The 16,927-nt window shown below is 50.2% G+C and overlaps 1 protein-coding gene across 1 annotated transcript in view; it reads right to left on the minus strand.

The window, feature by feature from the left end:
- The window catches only part of KSR2 (kinase suppressor of ras 2), an 80,688-nt gene that overhangs the window by 9,066 nt on the left and 54,695 nt on the right, over positions 1-16,927 (minus strand). Inside the window, 1 exon segment of the mRNA XM_055796805.1 lies at positions 3,274-3,370. Coding sequence (XP_055652780.1) covers positions 3,274-3,370 — 97 coding nt within the window.

Consider the following 16,927-nt stretch of genomic DNA (forward strand, 5'->3'; position numbering starts at 1 on the left):
ATGGGGGGATTTACTAACTGGATTTCCACAGGGGTCCATCCTAGGTCTGATCTTTTCACGTCCCGTCATTAACCACGCAGGCAGTGGAACATGAATATATTTGTAATTTGCAGCCAACGTGGAGATGGGAGTCACAATCCAAAATCAGAAACAATTGGGAAAAATTGGGAAAGCAACCTGAAAAAAACCCCAAATCCTCAAATGCAAATGCGCAGGATATGGGGGGAAAAAGGTCTCACCAGTGGCAGAGACTTGCAGGGCTCTGCTCCAGCAGCCGGAAAGCCTGGGGGCAGCCAGGGACAACGTGCTGCTGGGGACAGCAAACACCCCAACCCAGCAAGATACAGTGGTTCACCCGCACCCCTCAGCGGTCAAATCCTGAAGAGCCTCTGCTAAGAGAAGCTGGAGGAAGGAAAGTACTTGGGGCTGCGGCTGGTCCTAAGATGCCACAGCTGCAGCTGCATGCCAGGACCATTCCAGTCACTGGGATTAATTAGGGGTCTCTGGATCCCAGCACATGAAATAATAATGAGGTTTAAAAATCTGCTTTAAAATGTCACTGTCACCTTCATAAAGTGCCAGGGTTATGCAAGAAACAGCATTTCAATGCTGCGAGCCTGTTCCTCCTGCAAGGTGCAGTGCAGGGCCCTGAGCATCCATGGGACAGGATGAGACCCGGTGCCATGGGGATGCTTTGCAGCCCCCTCCCATCGGCCAGGGCTGACAGGAGCTCAGAGCAGGCAGCAGGGCCTTTGCACCCTTTGCACACAGCATGGATGGGAATGCATCTCCCATGCAATCCTCACACGCAGCCAAGCCTTTGCTGGAGGTATTTCTCAAGGAATTCTCAGCAAACCCAAATCCCTCATCTCACTCCATAGGGTATCACGCAGATCCCACTGCAAATTCCAGCTCTGCCACCTTCACCCCCGGGATGATCTGTGAGAAAACACTCTTGGCCCAGTAACGCCTTAATTTGCTCGGCTGCCCGGCGTGTGCGAAAAGCCAGCTCCCTCTGCCGGCTTCGCTTCTTAAATAAATTAAATTTCGCCTCCGAGGATCACGGCATAACGAGAGCCCTTGCATCCGCTAATCCAATAATCTTAACGGCTCTCCTATCGCATAAGGGGACTCAAAGGATAAAGTCAAACAACTGCCGCGACCGGGTAGCTGAGCCAAAGCCCCTGCTGTGGTCCCGTCTCCAGCTCCTCCGGGCAATGCAGCCCCCAGCCCAACCAAAGCAAGATGTCGGGGTTTTCCTTCACTTCTCCACACCAGCCACCTCCAAGTCCACCAAAACGTCCTTCATATCTGCTGATGGTTGACATGGAGGGGTGGGAAGGCAGAGAAACTGCTTCTCCTGGTGCACAGCAGTGATGGGCCATGTGTCTGGGGCACAGCAGCTGCGACAGGGTATGATGGAACCTCTCCAGCAAGCCGGAGCTGCTGTTTTAAAACCCCTTGGGTGCACAGGGAGAGCCCGGGCTCAGCACCCATGCTGCACAGCTTTGCCTTTGCACCTCTGTGAACTCCTACAGGGACCTGGGCCAGCCCCAAAGTCCCTCTGCCCTTTGGTGGGCTGCAGCAGGAGCACCCAGCCCCGTGCTCGCCGGGAGGAGAGGAGATGCAGGGGGGCTGCAGCGAGCTCTGCGTGCAGTCCTGCTGATTTGCTTCAGCATCTCATGGGTGACATTCTTCACCGTGTTGCTTTCATCTCACAGACCCAGCCACGCTTCCCCAGTGCCGGCAATGCCTCGCACCACCACACTTTGAAGTTTCCAACTTCTCCCTATATGCACGTGCAGGGGACAGGGGTCTCTCAGCCCAGTCCTCCAAACCCCAACCCATAGGCAGCGATGCAACCCGCCTGGAGAAAGGGGCTGAACCCAGCCATTACCTCCTGCTGTGAACATCTGGGACACGAGAACCCTGAGCATAACTGCAGTGGCAGTCAGGGGAAAACATATGAGGCAACCCAGTGCGATGCCTCAGAGTTTGCTCAGTGGGAAAAATCCATCTTTAAAAGTGGAAAATACAGATTGAAACTAGAAATCAGCAGAGAAGCCCTCAGCACGGATTCAGGCCATAGTTTGCTGCTCCAAGACGCCCCTTGCAACACTGGCTCAGCAAAGAGGGTAAGCCTGTGCTCAACTGTCAGCTCCTGCCCAGAGCCCAGAGGCTTCAGGGGAATTTAAGGAATTTACTTTAAAACAGCATGCACTTTGCTAAATCTGGGTGTAAGTAAATGCAAACCAGACAATCTAATAAGAGACAGCATAAGCGCAGGCAGGGGAATGGCACCGCTCAGGGTATATTGCAGAACACGTTCTTATTTATAACATGGATTTGAATATTTAAGGGGGTTTAAGATCTGCCAAAAAAACTACTGGCTTTTTTTCCCCTTCCAATAGAAATATGTTCAACATAAGCTCAGCCCCAGATGATTTGCTATGGCTGTTTACCAGAGGTGCTAGCTGACCTCGAGCAGACACAGGGCCACTGTCGCAGCTCCCATGGTAGGACACGTGCCAAATCTTTTTGGTATCATTTAGTGTTAAATATGTTTGGAATCACAGTACAACCCTACTCTAGCAGACGGCTCAGCACCACTTAGGAAAACAAGCCGTTGCAGACACTCGATGGGAAGCTTTGATGGCTCAGGACCCAACTTCCCAGCCACTTGACCCTGCCACGTGAGGATCCTCCTCAGCATCTATTCATACGGTCGCATCTGAAGTGTCGAAGATGCACTTTGAGTCATCTCTGTGAAAGGAAAAGGTTTTTTAGCTCTGAAAACTGCACGTGTGCTCTGCCTTGTGGCATGCACAGCCTCCTGCCACAAGCACCACGGCACTGACTCCTCCATGCACCCTGGCTGCAGGGATGCTTGCACTAGAGATGTGAAAACCTCAAATCAACAGCAGATTGTTTTTTTCTTTTTTTCCAAGAGAAGAGGACTACCCAGCCAGCAATTCACTCATGGCAGCAAAGCTGGACTTAAACATCTGCGCTTCAAAGGGGGAAGAGGAGCTGTGGCCAGGACGAGCTCCAAGTTCATCACTGCACAGGGAGCCTCTGGGAAGCCTTGGTGGCACCCCAGTTCAGCTCAAAGTGGGTGAGGGAGGTTTAAGAGACCTGGATTTTAAAGTCAAGAGGTGCTATCCTGCCCAGCCTCCTTGGCTTCTTCCCTCCCGCTCCCTGGAGCAGCCTGGCTGAGCTCTGGGCTGGATGTGGACCCCACTGGTGACAAGCTGCCCCCACACCACACCGTACCTTCACAATTTCTTGTGCTATCTGCCTTGTCTTGTTGACATCCAGGACGATTTTGGCATCTCTCACCACTGAGTAGAGAGTCCGTCCTTTACACAGGCTGAAAGAACAGGAAAAGGGAGAAGATGAAAACATGGATTATAAACCCCGGCCAAGAAACATCCCCAAATTATAAAGGCAGCGGCTGTGGCAGGGAACTATAAATAACTGCAAGAGCTTTGGCTACATCTCAAGGCAGGCTGAAGATTCAGCAGGGAAACTGGGGGCTCTCCCCAGTTCGGCACTGGGGTGGAGCTCGCGCTGCTCCCAGTAACATGGGCTAGTTCCCGGCTCTTCCCGCATCCCAGCCATGAGCAAAACACCTGGCCCTCTTGCTTCAGACTTTTTGTGCAAAACTGGCCGCGGCTCCCCGCCTCTTCCCTTGAAGGATACAATACTCACAGATGTAATATGAGTCAAAAGAGGAAAGACAGGGAGAAAAAAAGAACAAAAAACAACAAAACCCCAATGCACTGTACAATGTCCTCCAATTTTCCTTCTCGTACCAATTACAGTAAAATCTATTTACAGAGCCTTAATTACCAAAGGCAGCTGGAAGGGGGGGGGGAGGGTCTAAACCAATTAAAAATATATTGACATTTGAATATCATAATGGAGTACGTGGGTGGATGCTGCCTCGACTCCCGCCCACAGAAAAGGGCTTTTTTGCTTTTCTGTATCCACCCACGCTCATTACAGGCAACTTTAGAAAGATGAGACTGGATACCTGTGCCTGGGAAATAAAGCACCCGACACACATCTCGTTAAAGAGGTTTCGGCGACTGCAGACATTAATTTGATCCTGTTCTAGTTAACAAATAAAAAGTTACAGGTTTTAATTCCCCTGCTCTCCCTCCGCTGCATCCTCATTCGGCTCCATCCACTGCTTTCCCCCTTGCCCATCTCCAGCCCTGGGGATGCCAGCACAGATGGCTCTGCATTTGTTCCCTGGGAGGTCAGGAGGTTTGCCCCATTTGGATGCAAACAACCAGCCCAAGCTGTGCCTCATTCTGAAGGGCTGAGGAGCATCACATTGAGCCACCCTGGGTTTGCCTGGGTACCACGTTGTTCAGATGGGGAGAGGGGATGGTTTGGACCCCTGGTATGGACAAGGGGAGGAGGCACACCAAGGGCAGCGATGTTCAGCACAGCCCTACAGAGCGGTGAGCAGCCTCACCCCACAGCAACTTCTCCTGGGTTGCAAATCTGGATAAATTGGGAATGCATCATTCTGGTAAAGCCCCACTTTTATTTTTTATCCGGAGGCTAGCTCACGGCAGTACGATGAGGCAAAACCCCCCGGAGACTTCGCCATGTTTTCCCTGGGGACATTGAAAATGGCACCAGCAACCTCCCCGAACCACAGCGCTGCTGCCATCCCCCCCTCACTGCCGCATGGCCAAAGCCATCACTGGGATGCAGATAACGTTCCCACGAGCAGTTAGTCCCCAAGAGCAGGGATGTTAGAGGCTTGCCTCCAGCAAGCTGGGGAAAGCTGGATGGTGTTCATTGGGATTAAACCTTGCTTGCTTCTTCAGAAGCTCAGGGGTACAAAGGACTCTCCTGCTCCTAAACCAAAAGCTCCACATCCCTCCATGGGCAGAGCGCACCATTTTCAGGTCAAGCAGCAAAGCTGGAACAGGACCAGTCCCATATCTCACAGGTTTTGGAAAGACAACAGCACCCTTCAAAGTACTTTGTCAGGGGTTGTGATGGAAATAACCTGGCTGAATGCAAGGGAGCTGTGGTAGGGATTTTAGGGCATCTTTGTACCCATGCAGCTGCCTCCTCAGTAATGGTTTTCCTTGCTCAGGTGTCTCAGCACATCCCTGAGCACATCAGCTGGACTGCAAACCCCAGGCACCCGCAATTACAAATGAGAACTTCTTCTCACTAAACCAGCCGCTTCCTATCTTCTGCAACAGTTTGGCTGCAGTCAAATATGAATTTGACTGAAGATTAAGATCCAAGCACTCAAAATCCTACTTGGAAATAAGCGATAAAGAAAACCTTTGGGTTTCTGCAACTGGAATTAAAGTGTGCAAAATAAGGACAGACATGAATTCTCTTTCCACCACCTTTACAGTATGAAGTTTTCTTGCACTAATTTGCTAACTAAACCTGTAAAGCTTTAAGCTCTACAATGCAACAGGCTTTCCACCACCTCCCATGCCTGACCTGCCTGCACAGGGAGGAGTTCCCCCATCCCTCCCCATTCCCCAGAAAATGCTTGTTCTCCCCCTGAGAAAACCATTACACAAAGACACTTGTGGTCTGCACTAGTCAGGAATCAAGACTGCAAATGCAATGAATAGATTAGTGCTGGAACAGGGTTTGATTTCAGCCCTAAAGTGAGTTAAGATCAGCTGTTTTCCTGGAAAAAAAGGTTGTTTAGAGAAAAATCCTCAAATTTCTGCCTATCTGAACTGCTGAGATAACCCCAGGAGCAGAGCGCGCAGCCCTTTTCTGATGAGATTCCCATCTCTCCACTTCATTTACAGAGGGACCACATTAAAAGAGGCAATGAATGCACCCAGCGCAAGCATTGGCACAAGGAGAGCAGCCACCGCTCGGCCCTGCGGTGGTGACTCCAGCACATGGCAAGGTCCCGTGGGCATGGGACATGCCACCACCGCTCCTCAGACCCTGGGAGAGCTGGCAAGGCAGCCCAGGTGCCTCTCTCCTCCCCTCAATGAATAACTCCTCTGAATTAATTCAACAAGCGACCGTTGCACTGGCATTTGTTAGAGTTTTCTTGCTGGATAAGGAGCTGCCAATGCAGAGATAAAGCCTGGTTGATACCTATTATGCAGCACCTGAGCCTATTCAGCCACCACCTGCAGAACCTTTTCATGGCAGAGCTCAACAATTTCACTTCTTCTCGTTCCTCATCTGCCGTCAATCGTTCCCCATTCGGGCAGGAGCGGCAGGCACAAAGCACGGCTCCCAGGGCACGCACATCATCTTCTGCCTTTCCACTTCAAGAGGCCTCCGCTGAACCACAGCATTGAGGTACCCATCCAGCTTCGAGCGAGCGATGCTGCGGATCACAAGGCCAGAGACCGCCTACGCTTGACACCAGAAACAAAGGCAGACAATTTGCATCTTCAGATGCATCCCAGCTTATTCACCACTGGAGTACGCATTCATAAATAAATACTTGTCTTCTCCTCCTAAACCTCTCCATCCCACCTGTCGGCAGAGCAGGCAGGTTGGTGACACGTGGCCCGGTACCGTGCGGTGACCAAACCCCATCCAGAGCCAAGGGACAGCCTGGTCGGGCAGCTCGGGGAGATGCAAAGCTCCTTCCCAGGGTCCCTAGCATCCCGGAGCGCACCTCAACCCACAGCGCAACCTCACAGCCTTCCCCAGCACTAGGACGGTCCCAGCCCCAGCCCGCTGCAGATGTAACTCTCTATTCAAAATGAGGTTTTGAAGTGTTCAGCCAAGCAAGCCAAATCCCAAATTGCTTTATAAACACTCTGCATTTCACCAAAGTGGGCTGAAGACATCAGCAATGGGAGCAAAGCCAAAGCAACTTGCAGAGGAACAATTTGGAAGGGATGAGTGAGGAAGAGCTGGAGCACTGCCTCTTGATATTTTTGCCATTTGATGTGAAAACAGCCTCATCCATCCCCCACCCACTGGGGTTTTTCCATCCCCCACCCGCTGGGGTTTTTCCACCCCCATAATATTGATGGCCATCACCTCTATAGGGTTGAAGACCTCCGTCTGGCTCCCGCTCAGGAGCAGGAATAAATCCAGTGCTGACGGTACGGCGGTTGTACGCAGGTCGCGACGCCGTTACCAGTGTTTTGTGCTTTTCTTCCCTCTGCCCAACCATCCACATAAATGCCCATTAAATTAAATAGGATCATTTGAACACCCCAAAGTGATAAATGCCAGACCCAGGAAGCTCATTACTTGCTAGTATATTGATTTATGGGGAACCAGCTCAGATACCATGGTGATAGTCGACACTATACACCCAGGGGAGACACAGAAGGAGAGAGAATGGGAATTAATAAGTACTTTAATATAAAAATACCTCAGCTAGCAGGTTACATCTGTGCTTGAGGAAAAACAGAGCAAAGGAGGAGCTGCTCAGATGTTTCCACACTCGCCATCAGTTTACTGGTTTTTAGTATTTCACAGAAAAAGAAATCTTTGGGGAATATTAAGAAAGATACAGCCACAGCAACCAGAGCTGCTGAGCTGGGACCTATTTGATTTCATTTGAGTAAGACTAGCTGCAGCAGAGAAGAGAGGGATGAGTACTGCATGTGCCTGCACGTGCCTGAGTTATTCGGGAAGTTTTCAAGCTGTTTCCATATATTGGCTTGTTTTTCTCTGTTACTGACGTCTGGCAATTGTGCGCTTGAAACTAGACAGCCACAAATGCGTTTCACAAAATGGAAAATGAAACAAGGCTGAAGAGCAGCAAAGGGAGAGATTTGGGTTAATTTTTATCCCTAGGCTTTGTTTTCCTCAAAATCAATAAGAAATATCGCAGCCTTGATGCACGCTTTCCCCACTACGCCAGCAAGAGTGAAGCAGAGCTGTGGCATCATCCAGCTTGAGTTCCCCAAGCCCTCTGCATCTAAATGCCACCCCAAGGACTGTGGGGACAGCCAGCCAAGACAAGCGGGGGTCACACCGACAAGAGCTGCAATGAGTTTGTTAGGTCTCAGCCTAAGGAGAAGGCTGGCATGTGTTGAACCCCACACCTATAGATATATATATACATAAGAGGAAGAGGGAAGGCTTGGCTGGTTCATGGGCCAGCTATGGAGCAACCCCAGGTCCCTCCAACCACGCAGAGGGATGCTCAGAACTGGTTTCACTGGGATTCACCACTGCCAAAACTTCCAGGTAAAGCGAAGCAGCTCTTCTCTGAGCCACATGCACCCAGCACACAGAGATTTAGTTGGAAGCATTTCAGCCCAGAACTACAACTTTCATTTCCCTCCTCTTTCCCTTCCCCTCTGCTCCCATCGCTTTCAACAAAAGCAAGATGTGGTTTCCTTCCTCCCCGGGCCCCAAGAAACACCACCCATCCTTGTTGGACCATGACCAGGAAGGAAAGCAGCAGCCGAAAGCTTCACGGCAGTGCAGTGCCACGAAATAAAGGCTGGACCAGAAGGCTGCAGACCTGGTGCTGAGCATCAGCATCCATCAGAGCCTGGCCCTGCCAAGTGCATCGCTCAGGGGTGCAAATACTTATCCCATCAAACTGCACCTCCAAGTTGAACCCTCACACGAGTCTCCCAAAGCAACCCCAGCAGGGAATTCATTACCTGCCACAAGCAATGGTTTTGGCCACAGCAAAGCCCAGGTTGCCAGCCGGGAACCTGCAGCGACCCAGCTCCCACTTTGCCTGGAGGAGCCTCTGCAGAGCAAAATGAGATGGGGAAATCGAAAAGCCCTGAAGAGACGATGGTCCCCTCATCCCGCGCTCTCTATCTCCGCCTGATGGAAGCACCGTCCTTTGATGGATATTACTTAGGCAGCAAAATTTTCCTCCCAGCAGCTGGCATGCGAGATAACTACAGCCAGCGCAGCCAAACCACAAGGGCTGGAGTAGGAGGAGGGAGATCAGCCTCCCCGAAAAGTAGCTCCAACTCCATCGTCGCTTCGGAAAAAAACAAGTTATTTAGAAAAAGCAAACTCCATGCATTTTTATTTGGAGGAGATAGTGTCAGAGGAGACGAGCTATTCTACAGCTGCAGGGAAAAGAGCTAAGAGAGAGGTGAATGCAAAGCAGCCACAGGCCCCAGGGGCTTATCTAAAGCCCTGGCTGCAAACAAGTCATCCGAAAATACTTGATGCTTCGGGTGGCACTTGCTGCCTTTTGAAAGGGTGCGCTGGTAATCAGCTCGGAAAGGGCTGGCTGGGTACACGGGGATGTGCAAAGGTGCTTTGACCTATCCTTGCCTTGGAAGGAGCCTAATATATTCTCTGTGCCATGACCCTCCTGCTATTTTGTACTTCAGGAAGAAAAAGAAATTTAAAAAAAAAATCCTGCTTTTGAAGAGAGGGAAGAAGCAAGTCTTTCGATCGAGACTGCTGTCTCACTAGAACTCCATTCCACTTTGGAATAGCAATAATAATTATTAGTATGATTAATAAAAAATTAATAATGCTGTCATAGGAGGGATCTGTTTCCCTGGACAGCCTCCTCTTTGGCTAGGCAGGAGGATGCCAGCATGGAGGTGCCCCAGCAAACAGCCCTGCTCAGCCCCAAAGTGGATCCTTGGCACTGAGGACACTCAAAAAAAAAAAAAAAAAAAAAAAGAATCATGCTGAGATGTCATCAATAGCAAAGGGAAGAGCTGGCATGAACAGAAAGACTTGGTGGGACCGTCTCCCAGCAGGGCACTTAATGACAGGCTTTCCCTTAAACACTCACTTAAATCCCCTCCTTTCTAGTAAAGTGCCTTAGCGCCGAGTCCCGCTGCGTTAAGTACTTTCCCCAAGAAGTCACGGCCAAAATAGAAATATTTCCATGGCATTTTGAAACACTTTTCAAATACAAAGGAGAACTTTCCCCTCAAGCATCCCCCAGCCAGCAGAACACGTTAAGGCGGCGCTGACGAACAGCCGCTGGCGGGGATTTGATGCTACAATGGGCGAGACAAGCTCAGCCAGCACCAAAGCAGCCAGCTCTGATTTCGACATCAAACACCCTCACGGAGGATCAGGCTGCTGCCTTTCCCTATCCCTGCCATCCTCTTTGCTCAAGATATTTCGTTCTCCTCCCCAACCCATCCCACTTCACAAGGTGCCAAAAGCAATGCTGTCTCCAGGCGGAAGATATATGCTCGTTTAATGTATATATTAATACACATATTGACTTTCCTGTTGTCAGTCGTTATCAAGATTTATCCAGCCTGATGGCCTGTTATTGATTGCGAAGGAGTGTATTCCCACAGGTCAATCAATTCTGAACCAGCCTGTGGCATGAAGTCAATACCTACTTATTATATGATCTACAAGCTCCATTATTTAACTGCTAGGGAAGGGGGAACGCAGCAGAAAGTAAAAGGGAAAACAACTAAGAGGCAGGGCAGGAGGTGATGCTCTGGCTCCCGAAGCAGGTGCTCATACATGGGTTAGAGGAGGCAGGACCTGATGGCTTCTGCTCCCAAAATACACCCATTAGAGAAGGGCCAGACCTGAAAGGCAGCTTGGAAACACGCAGCTCCAGGATGTGTGGCTCCAGCCTGGCGTGGAGGAAAACAATGTGGCAGCTCCGTGCCTCAGTTTCCCTCCCATTGAGCAGGATTTCGAGCTCCTACTTAACTTTCCAGGCCAGGAAAGAAGGCTGATAGAATGTTTTGAGTTGAGGATCGTTGGGTTGTAGCGAGGAGAAAAAGCCAACTTGTTGTTCATTAAAGCCCAAAGAGCCACCATGGCTCCCTGGAGGGGACAGCAGGCTGCAAGCAGCACACACCAGCTGGCCCCACAGAGCACCCACAGGGGCCAAAATGAAGCAGCCCCTATCTGTTTTGTCTTAAGTGCAATGCCTTACACCCTTCCCCTTTAGCCCCATCCTTCAAATCATGTTAAATATCCATTCAACCCCTTGCTCCTTGAGCATTAAGATTTACAAGCCCCAAATCCTTCACAGCTGAGCCAGGACACTGTAAATGTCATGAGGTTTGGCACAGGGTGAGCCTCGGAAGAGCTGGGCATTTAAAGCTGAGCTTTGCCCAGAGCTCCCCTGCAGCCACAGGGAACAGGGTCCGGGGATGGGAAAGGATCCCCTGTGAGGAGCCAGGCTTGTTCCTCCTGGCAGTGGAGCCCAGCATTAGACATTGCCAAAAAAACAGCGTAGAAATAAACTATAAAATCAAAATAAACCCCAACATTTAGCCCATGCAATGCAAGAAAGTTATCCTGTACAACACAGGCGTAGCATCTCAGATATTCTTCCCATCCCTCGCTCTCACACCTTCCCTATTAATTTGTGGCAGGCAATGCATTCCCTGTTATGAAAGCCAGTTTGCTTTGCCATGGAGGAAAAAAGAGAAAACTCTCTTTTCATCTTTGGTATGTCACATAAGAAGAAGATCTGGGTTTATGTTCATGCTCGGCACTCAGCTCCCCCCCAGCTCAACACCAGCACCAGGGAAGCTTTTGGGAGATGCTCCCTCTCCGGCAGAAATACTCCAAGTTCCTCTGCTGAAAGGCACCTTCAACAAATCAATTCTCTTTATATAGTCCTGCCATGGTCAAGCTTAATTCCTAATGTTCTTCAATGTTCTCCCTGTTCTTCCCAGTGCATCACGGCAGGGACATAAATCACAGCCACGCAGCCCTGGCTAAGACTGCCAGCAGCCATTGAGTTGGCTCCCCAGTTGCACCCTGTAAATCTGGAGTCGTTCTGGCATCACACCGTGACAAGAAAGGGGCCAAAACCCAGGTAGAAGCATCTCAGGATGCAAATCCCAGGGTCTTTGCACAGGCTGCCAGTGCCACGCATAAGCTTTTAACTAAAAACCAAGTAATCTTCTTAGAAAAGCTGCACCAAATCCCCCATGAAAGTCAGCAGGAGCTCAAAGCACAGGCAAGCTCCAGCTCAAACCTCCTCTCTCCTGCCTTTCAGACCTACTAACCTTGCTCCCTTCTTGCAAACAACATTCCCATCCAACAAGAGCCATCAGTGCCCCCCCACAAAGCTGCACCAGCTGATGCCCCCACTTTCATTACAGATTCGATCAGACCCAGGGGACTTGGGAAGGATCAATACAAATGAAAATCCCCCCTCCCCCCTTTTTTCTTTTCCCAGAAGGAACACCCAGAATCCAAAAACCTGGTAGTTTCTGCAATCCATTACCTTTGTGGGTGGCTCGAGCCATTTTAATAGCATTAGAAAACTGTTAGACTTTGTCCTTTGAAGGACCTCCTGGGTGGCTGAGGCTTTACCTCCACTCCCCGTGCTGCCACCAACAGGGGCTGGGACCAGGAGCCCCAAGGAGCTGACGGGAGCTTACCCAGGCCTGGCTTTGTCTCATTCAACCCTGGCAAAACAACTTGTCATTTGCATGTATGCAGCAAACATGGTATTTTTTCAGTCCTTTCATTTCCACTGGGCCGAGGACTTTGATGCCGTTTCATGCTATCCATTATGCAGCGCTCAAAGCACCAAGGCTCACATTCGCTCTTGCTCAAGACTAATTAAGATGAATGCTAACTGTCCCCACCGCTCATTACCCAAGAGAAAATCTATTAGTGGCTCTGATGGAAGCGCTCTTTGGAGTCACCGCCTCCCATTGCCAAAAGATGCTGAATTTCTTCCTTTCCTTTCCAACCCAGACGGTCACATTAAAAGACAACTAAAGAATCATAGACTCATAGAATGGTTTGGGATGGAAGGAGACATTGAAGATCAACTAGTCCAACCCCCCTGCCATGGGCAGGGACATCCTCAACTCAATCAGGTTGCTCAGAGCCCCGGCCAACCTGACCTTGAATGTTTCCAGGGATGGGGCACCTACCACCTCTCTAGCCAACTTCTTCCAGTGTTTCACCAGCCTCCTCATAAAACATTTCTTCCTTACATCTAGTTTGAATCTACCCTCTCTTAGTTTAAAACTATCACCCCTTTTCCTATCACTACAGGCCCTCCCAAAAAGTCTGTCCCCATTTTTCTTATCAGCCCCCTTTAAGTATTGAAAGGCCACTATAAGGTCTGCCAGAGACAACCCCAGCTCTCAGCCTGCCCTCACAGGAGAGGTGCTCCAGCCCTTGATCATCTCCTTGTCCTTACGCTGGGCCCCAGAGCTGGACGCAAGGCTGCAGAGGGGGTCTCACCGGAGCGGAGCAGAGCCCCGTCCCTCGCCCTGCTGGCCACGCTGCTGGTGATGCAGCCCAGGGTATGGTTGGCTTTCTGGGCTGCGAGTGCACATTGCCAGGTCACGTCCAGCTTTTCACCCACCAGTCCCCCAAGCCCTTCTCCTCAGGGCTGCTCTGAATGAATCCCTTCACCCCGCAGCCTGCACTGATACCAGAGGCTTCCCCGACCCACACGCAGGACCTTGCTCTTGGCCCTGTTGAACCTCACGAGGTTCACATGGGCCCACATCTCAAGCTTGTCCAGGTCCCCCTGGATGGCATCCTGTCCCTCAGGCATCTCAACTGCACCACTCATCTTGGTGTCATCTGCAAATGTACTGAGGGTGCGCTGGATCCCACAGTCTATGTCATTGACGAAGATATTAAGCAGTACCAGTTATCCAGCCAGACCGACGGTTAAGGCCGAGAAAATCAGAGCGTTACCCCAAAAGATGACGCTGCCAGCAAGCTGCTGCCTTGGTCACACCTCCCAGCTTCTGGCTGTGGTGTTTGGAGGGGGAGATTTCTTTCTGCTAATGAGATGATCCTTGAATATCATAAGTGAGCAGGAAGTAAAACATAGGGATGTGAAAAAGTAAAAATAAACCCATCTATAAATAACCCCTCTCCGGCAGCACTGGGCAGCATGGCATGGTAAAGCCCCTTCCAGGGACGGGCAGCTGCTTCCAGCATGCTGGCAGGAAAATGGAGATTTCTTTAACAGCTACAAGAAATTGCTCACTTCTTGGTGGGAAAAATGTCCTCAAGAGACCACCTCTGGGCACCCAGAAGAAAAGGGGCCTCTTTGCACACAGCCGATTCAGCCCCAGGGATGCACGCTGGGAGGATTGGGCAAGGAAATCTGGACATCCTGGATTTTTATCTGTAATTACCCCACCAGACAGCTGGGACTGATTTTCTCTCACTCCAAGCAGAGTTTGGTTTAAGGTTACTCCTGTAAACCCACGGGGAGAAGTTGAGTCCCTTCAGAAAAATCCTGTTTGAAGAGCAATGCTCTCGCCTGTGTGGGGTCACCAGTCTCCCTCCTCCCTTAGTGCCACATCCTGCACCATTTCCACTATCCTTGACCATTCCCAGTCCAGCACACACCACATCGTCCTCTTCCCAGACTCATTCCCTACAACATCTGAGCAGGAGCTCCCATCTGTGCCATGGCAGAAGAGTCCCCAGAGCTGTTATATCCCTTAGGAAGGACCTGCCTATCCCAAGAAAGCAGGGCCAGATAAGGAAACAGGCATGGGATGGAGACCTCCACATGGCAAGAAGGCTTTTACCCACAGGAGATGGTCAGAGATGTCCCAAGAAGCCCCCAGAAATGTTCAACCAAGGATGAACCAGACAAGGATGGCAGGCAGGAGGGCAAGGGAGCATCCCTGCGCTGTCGCTCCAGGAAATGCCAGGGATGCTTTGCCCTGATTGCCCCAGAGGTGCCTCCTGCGGAAGCACCAGCAGAACAGAGCCCCACAGACAGCCTCAAAGGGGAATAAATTGTGTCTGGAAATCACCTCTGGGCTGAGGCATGTTCACTCATGTAGTCTGGGCTTCCCAAAAATACCTTGAGACTGAGCTGAGTCCCCATCTGACACCCCCCTCGGCTTTCCTTTATCCTCATGGCCAGCCCAGCACCAGCACCGGACACGAGCTGATCACATCCCAGAAATCCCAGCAGGAGAAAATCAAACAGGTTTCCAGTTGCAGTTAAAAAAATAGCATGATGTTGATTCAAACTTCGAAGAATACAGACAAAAGCAGGTTGCCAGTTGTAGGCAAAGAGCAAAGCAATGCTTGGAGACATTTCAAGCACAGGTTATATTTAGGGCAGCCAAGAAAGCTGTACTTTGACCTTAAAAAAAGGACTGAGTACAGATGGGTAGAAAAGCAAGCTGAGCAGCACGCTTCACAGACCTCACATTAATGCATCAAGCTGCTGCACCGCACATATTTATTTTGTCAAACTGTCAAAAACGGCACCTTTATGGTTTTATATAAAGAGGTATTAGAATAGAAAACACTTTGTAGCTAAAAAAAAAATTAATATATTGCCCAGGATTTGATATTGAATATCATTTTAAAAGAGAGCAAATAGAGGCTGCAAAGGGATCGCGGAAAAGAGCGGGACAGAGAAGCTACATCTTCCTCTGGGTAGAGCCAGCAACATGGTGTAACACATGGATGAGGTCTCTGACGCATCGATCTATACATGTGTTTTCATGCTTTTCAAAAAGCTTTTGGCCTGAAGCTAGCTAATAGATGAAGATATGCAAAGCTGCTGAATTTTCCCAAATGACTATTTTTTGGTTTAAAATAAAAAGCATATTTTTTCCAGTCCCCAGCTGGGAAGAGCCAGTCTTTGGTTGGTGTCACCCTGTCTCTGGAGGATGCATCTCCCGAGCCAAATGCAATCCATGAACCTACCAGAGCAGGGATGTCATGGCATAAGAAGTCACAAATTTGGGTTAAAATCCTTTGCTGTTAAGCAAGAAGGGGAGCAGAGCAAAGTTCCCACCCCAGCACCCGCAGAACTGTCCCAGTTGGAACCAGGAGGTGCTGCTTTCAAAGGGACATTAGGAAAGGATGATGCAATATTTCATCGCTAATGGCTGTTGGAAGCATTGCCATTTCAGCACAGGCTTTTTGAAACATTGCCAGGAAGAGGCTGGAAATTCAACCTCTTGGGGAAACTTCTCTGAGAGAAGGTAACCCATGGTGGGATGCAAAGCAGCACCACATCAAGCCCCGTGGCTGAATACATGGTCTAGAGGTGAGGGAAATAACTGAATACTCAGAAATAAATGTTTTTCACATGACAACAGCTGCTCTGGGAGCAGCTGCAGCCTTCCTGCCTTGAGCCCAGCAGGGATTTTGTGATTGCCCACCCATGCAAGGAGTACGCTGGGATGCTCAGTGCTGCCTCAGCACAGGTGCTCGGTGCTGCGTTTCCCACCAGGCACGTGGGTGACAGCAGGTACATGGGAATTCCTTGAGACCAAGGCAGCTCTGGAGATGTTTGAGATTGTTTGGAAGACTCCAAATCCCAAGTTGCTCTCCAATCAGCTGCAGTAAACCTCCTCCAGCAGTCTCATCCCTGCTGTGATGTCCCCAAGCATCACCAGCTGCCCAGCACGCAGCTCTCCAAGCCCCCAACCTCCCTTCCCTGGCTCCATCCCAAACTCACTCCTATTAGTCCCGTACCCAGTTTGGGGTGTAATAGAGACAATAGCTTTGGGAAAGGAAGGAAATACTCCAGGAGACCGTGACTTATCTTGCAAGGTCTCCCACCTCCTCAGGAGAGAGGAGATGCCGTGGATGGGCTCCAGACCTGTGGAATACCAGCCTTCATGCACGCACCCCATTTTCCCACCTCTGCTGCCCTTCTGGCTGTTTCACAGGCCATTGGACCTAACACCTTCACCCTGCTGAGCCTTCAGACACCTGTTTTCACAGCACCCAGTTGTTCACAAAACCTGGTGTTCATGTGACCAGCTGCTTTATGCAATTAGAGGCTTTTCCACGCTGTGGCAGTGCTCAAGCAGGATCCAGACCCCACCACCCACCCGACCAGGGCACCATGCAAAATAAACCCCCTAACTCCAGGACAGAAATTGCCAATCCCACCAGGTTACATCCCTCCTGGTTAAAACAACTCATTCTTATCTCTGGTTAAACCATACCTGTCTCATACTTACTTCTACAGGAGATAAATGGACCCACTTAGATGGGTTTGCTATCTACTTTGCAGCGTAAAACACAGCAGATGGAG

The sequence above is a fragment of the Falco peregrinus genome, chromosome 2, assembly GCF_023634155.1.
Source record: "Falco peregrinus isolate bFalPer1 chromosome 2, bFalPer1.pri, whole genome shotgun sequence".
In the NCBI taxonomy this organism is placed as follows: Eukaryota; Metazoa; Chordata; class Aves; order Falconiformes; family Falconidae; genus Falco; species Falco peregrinus.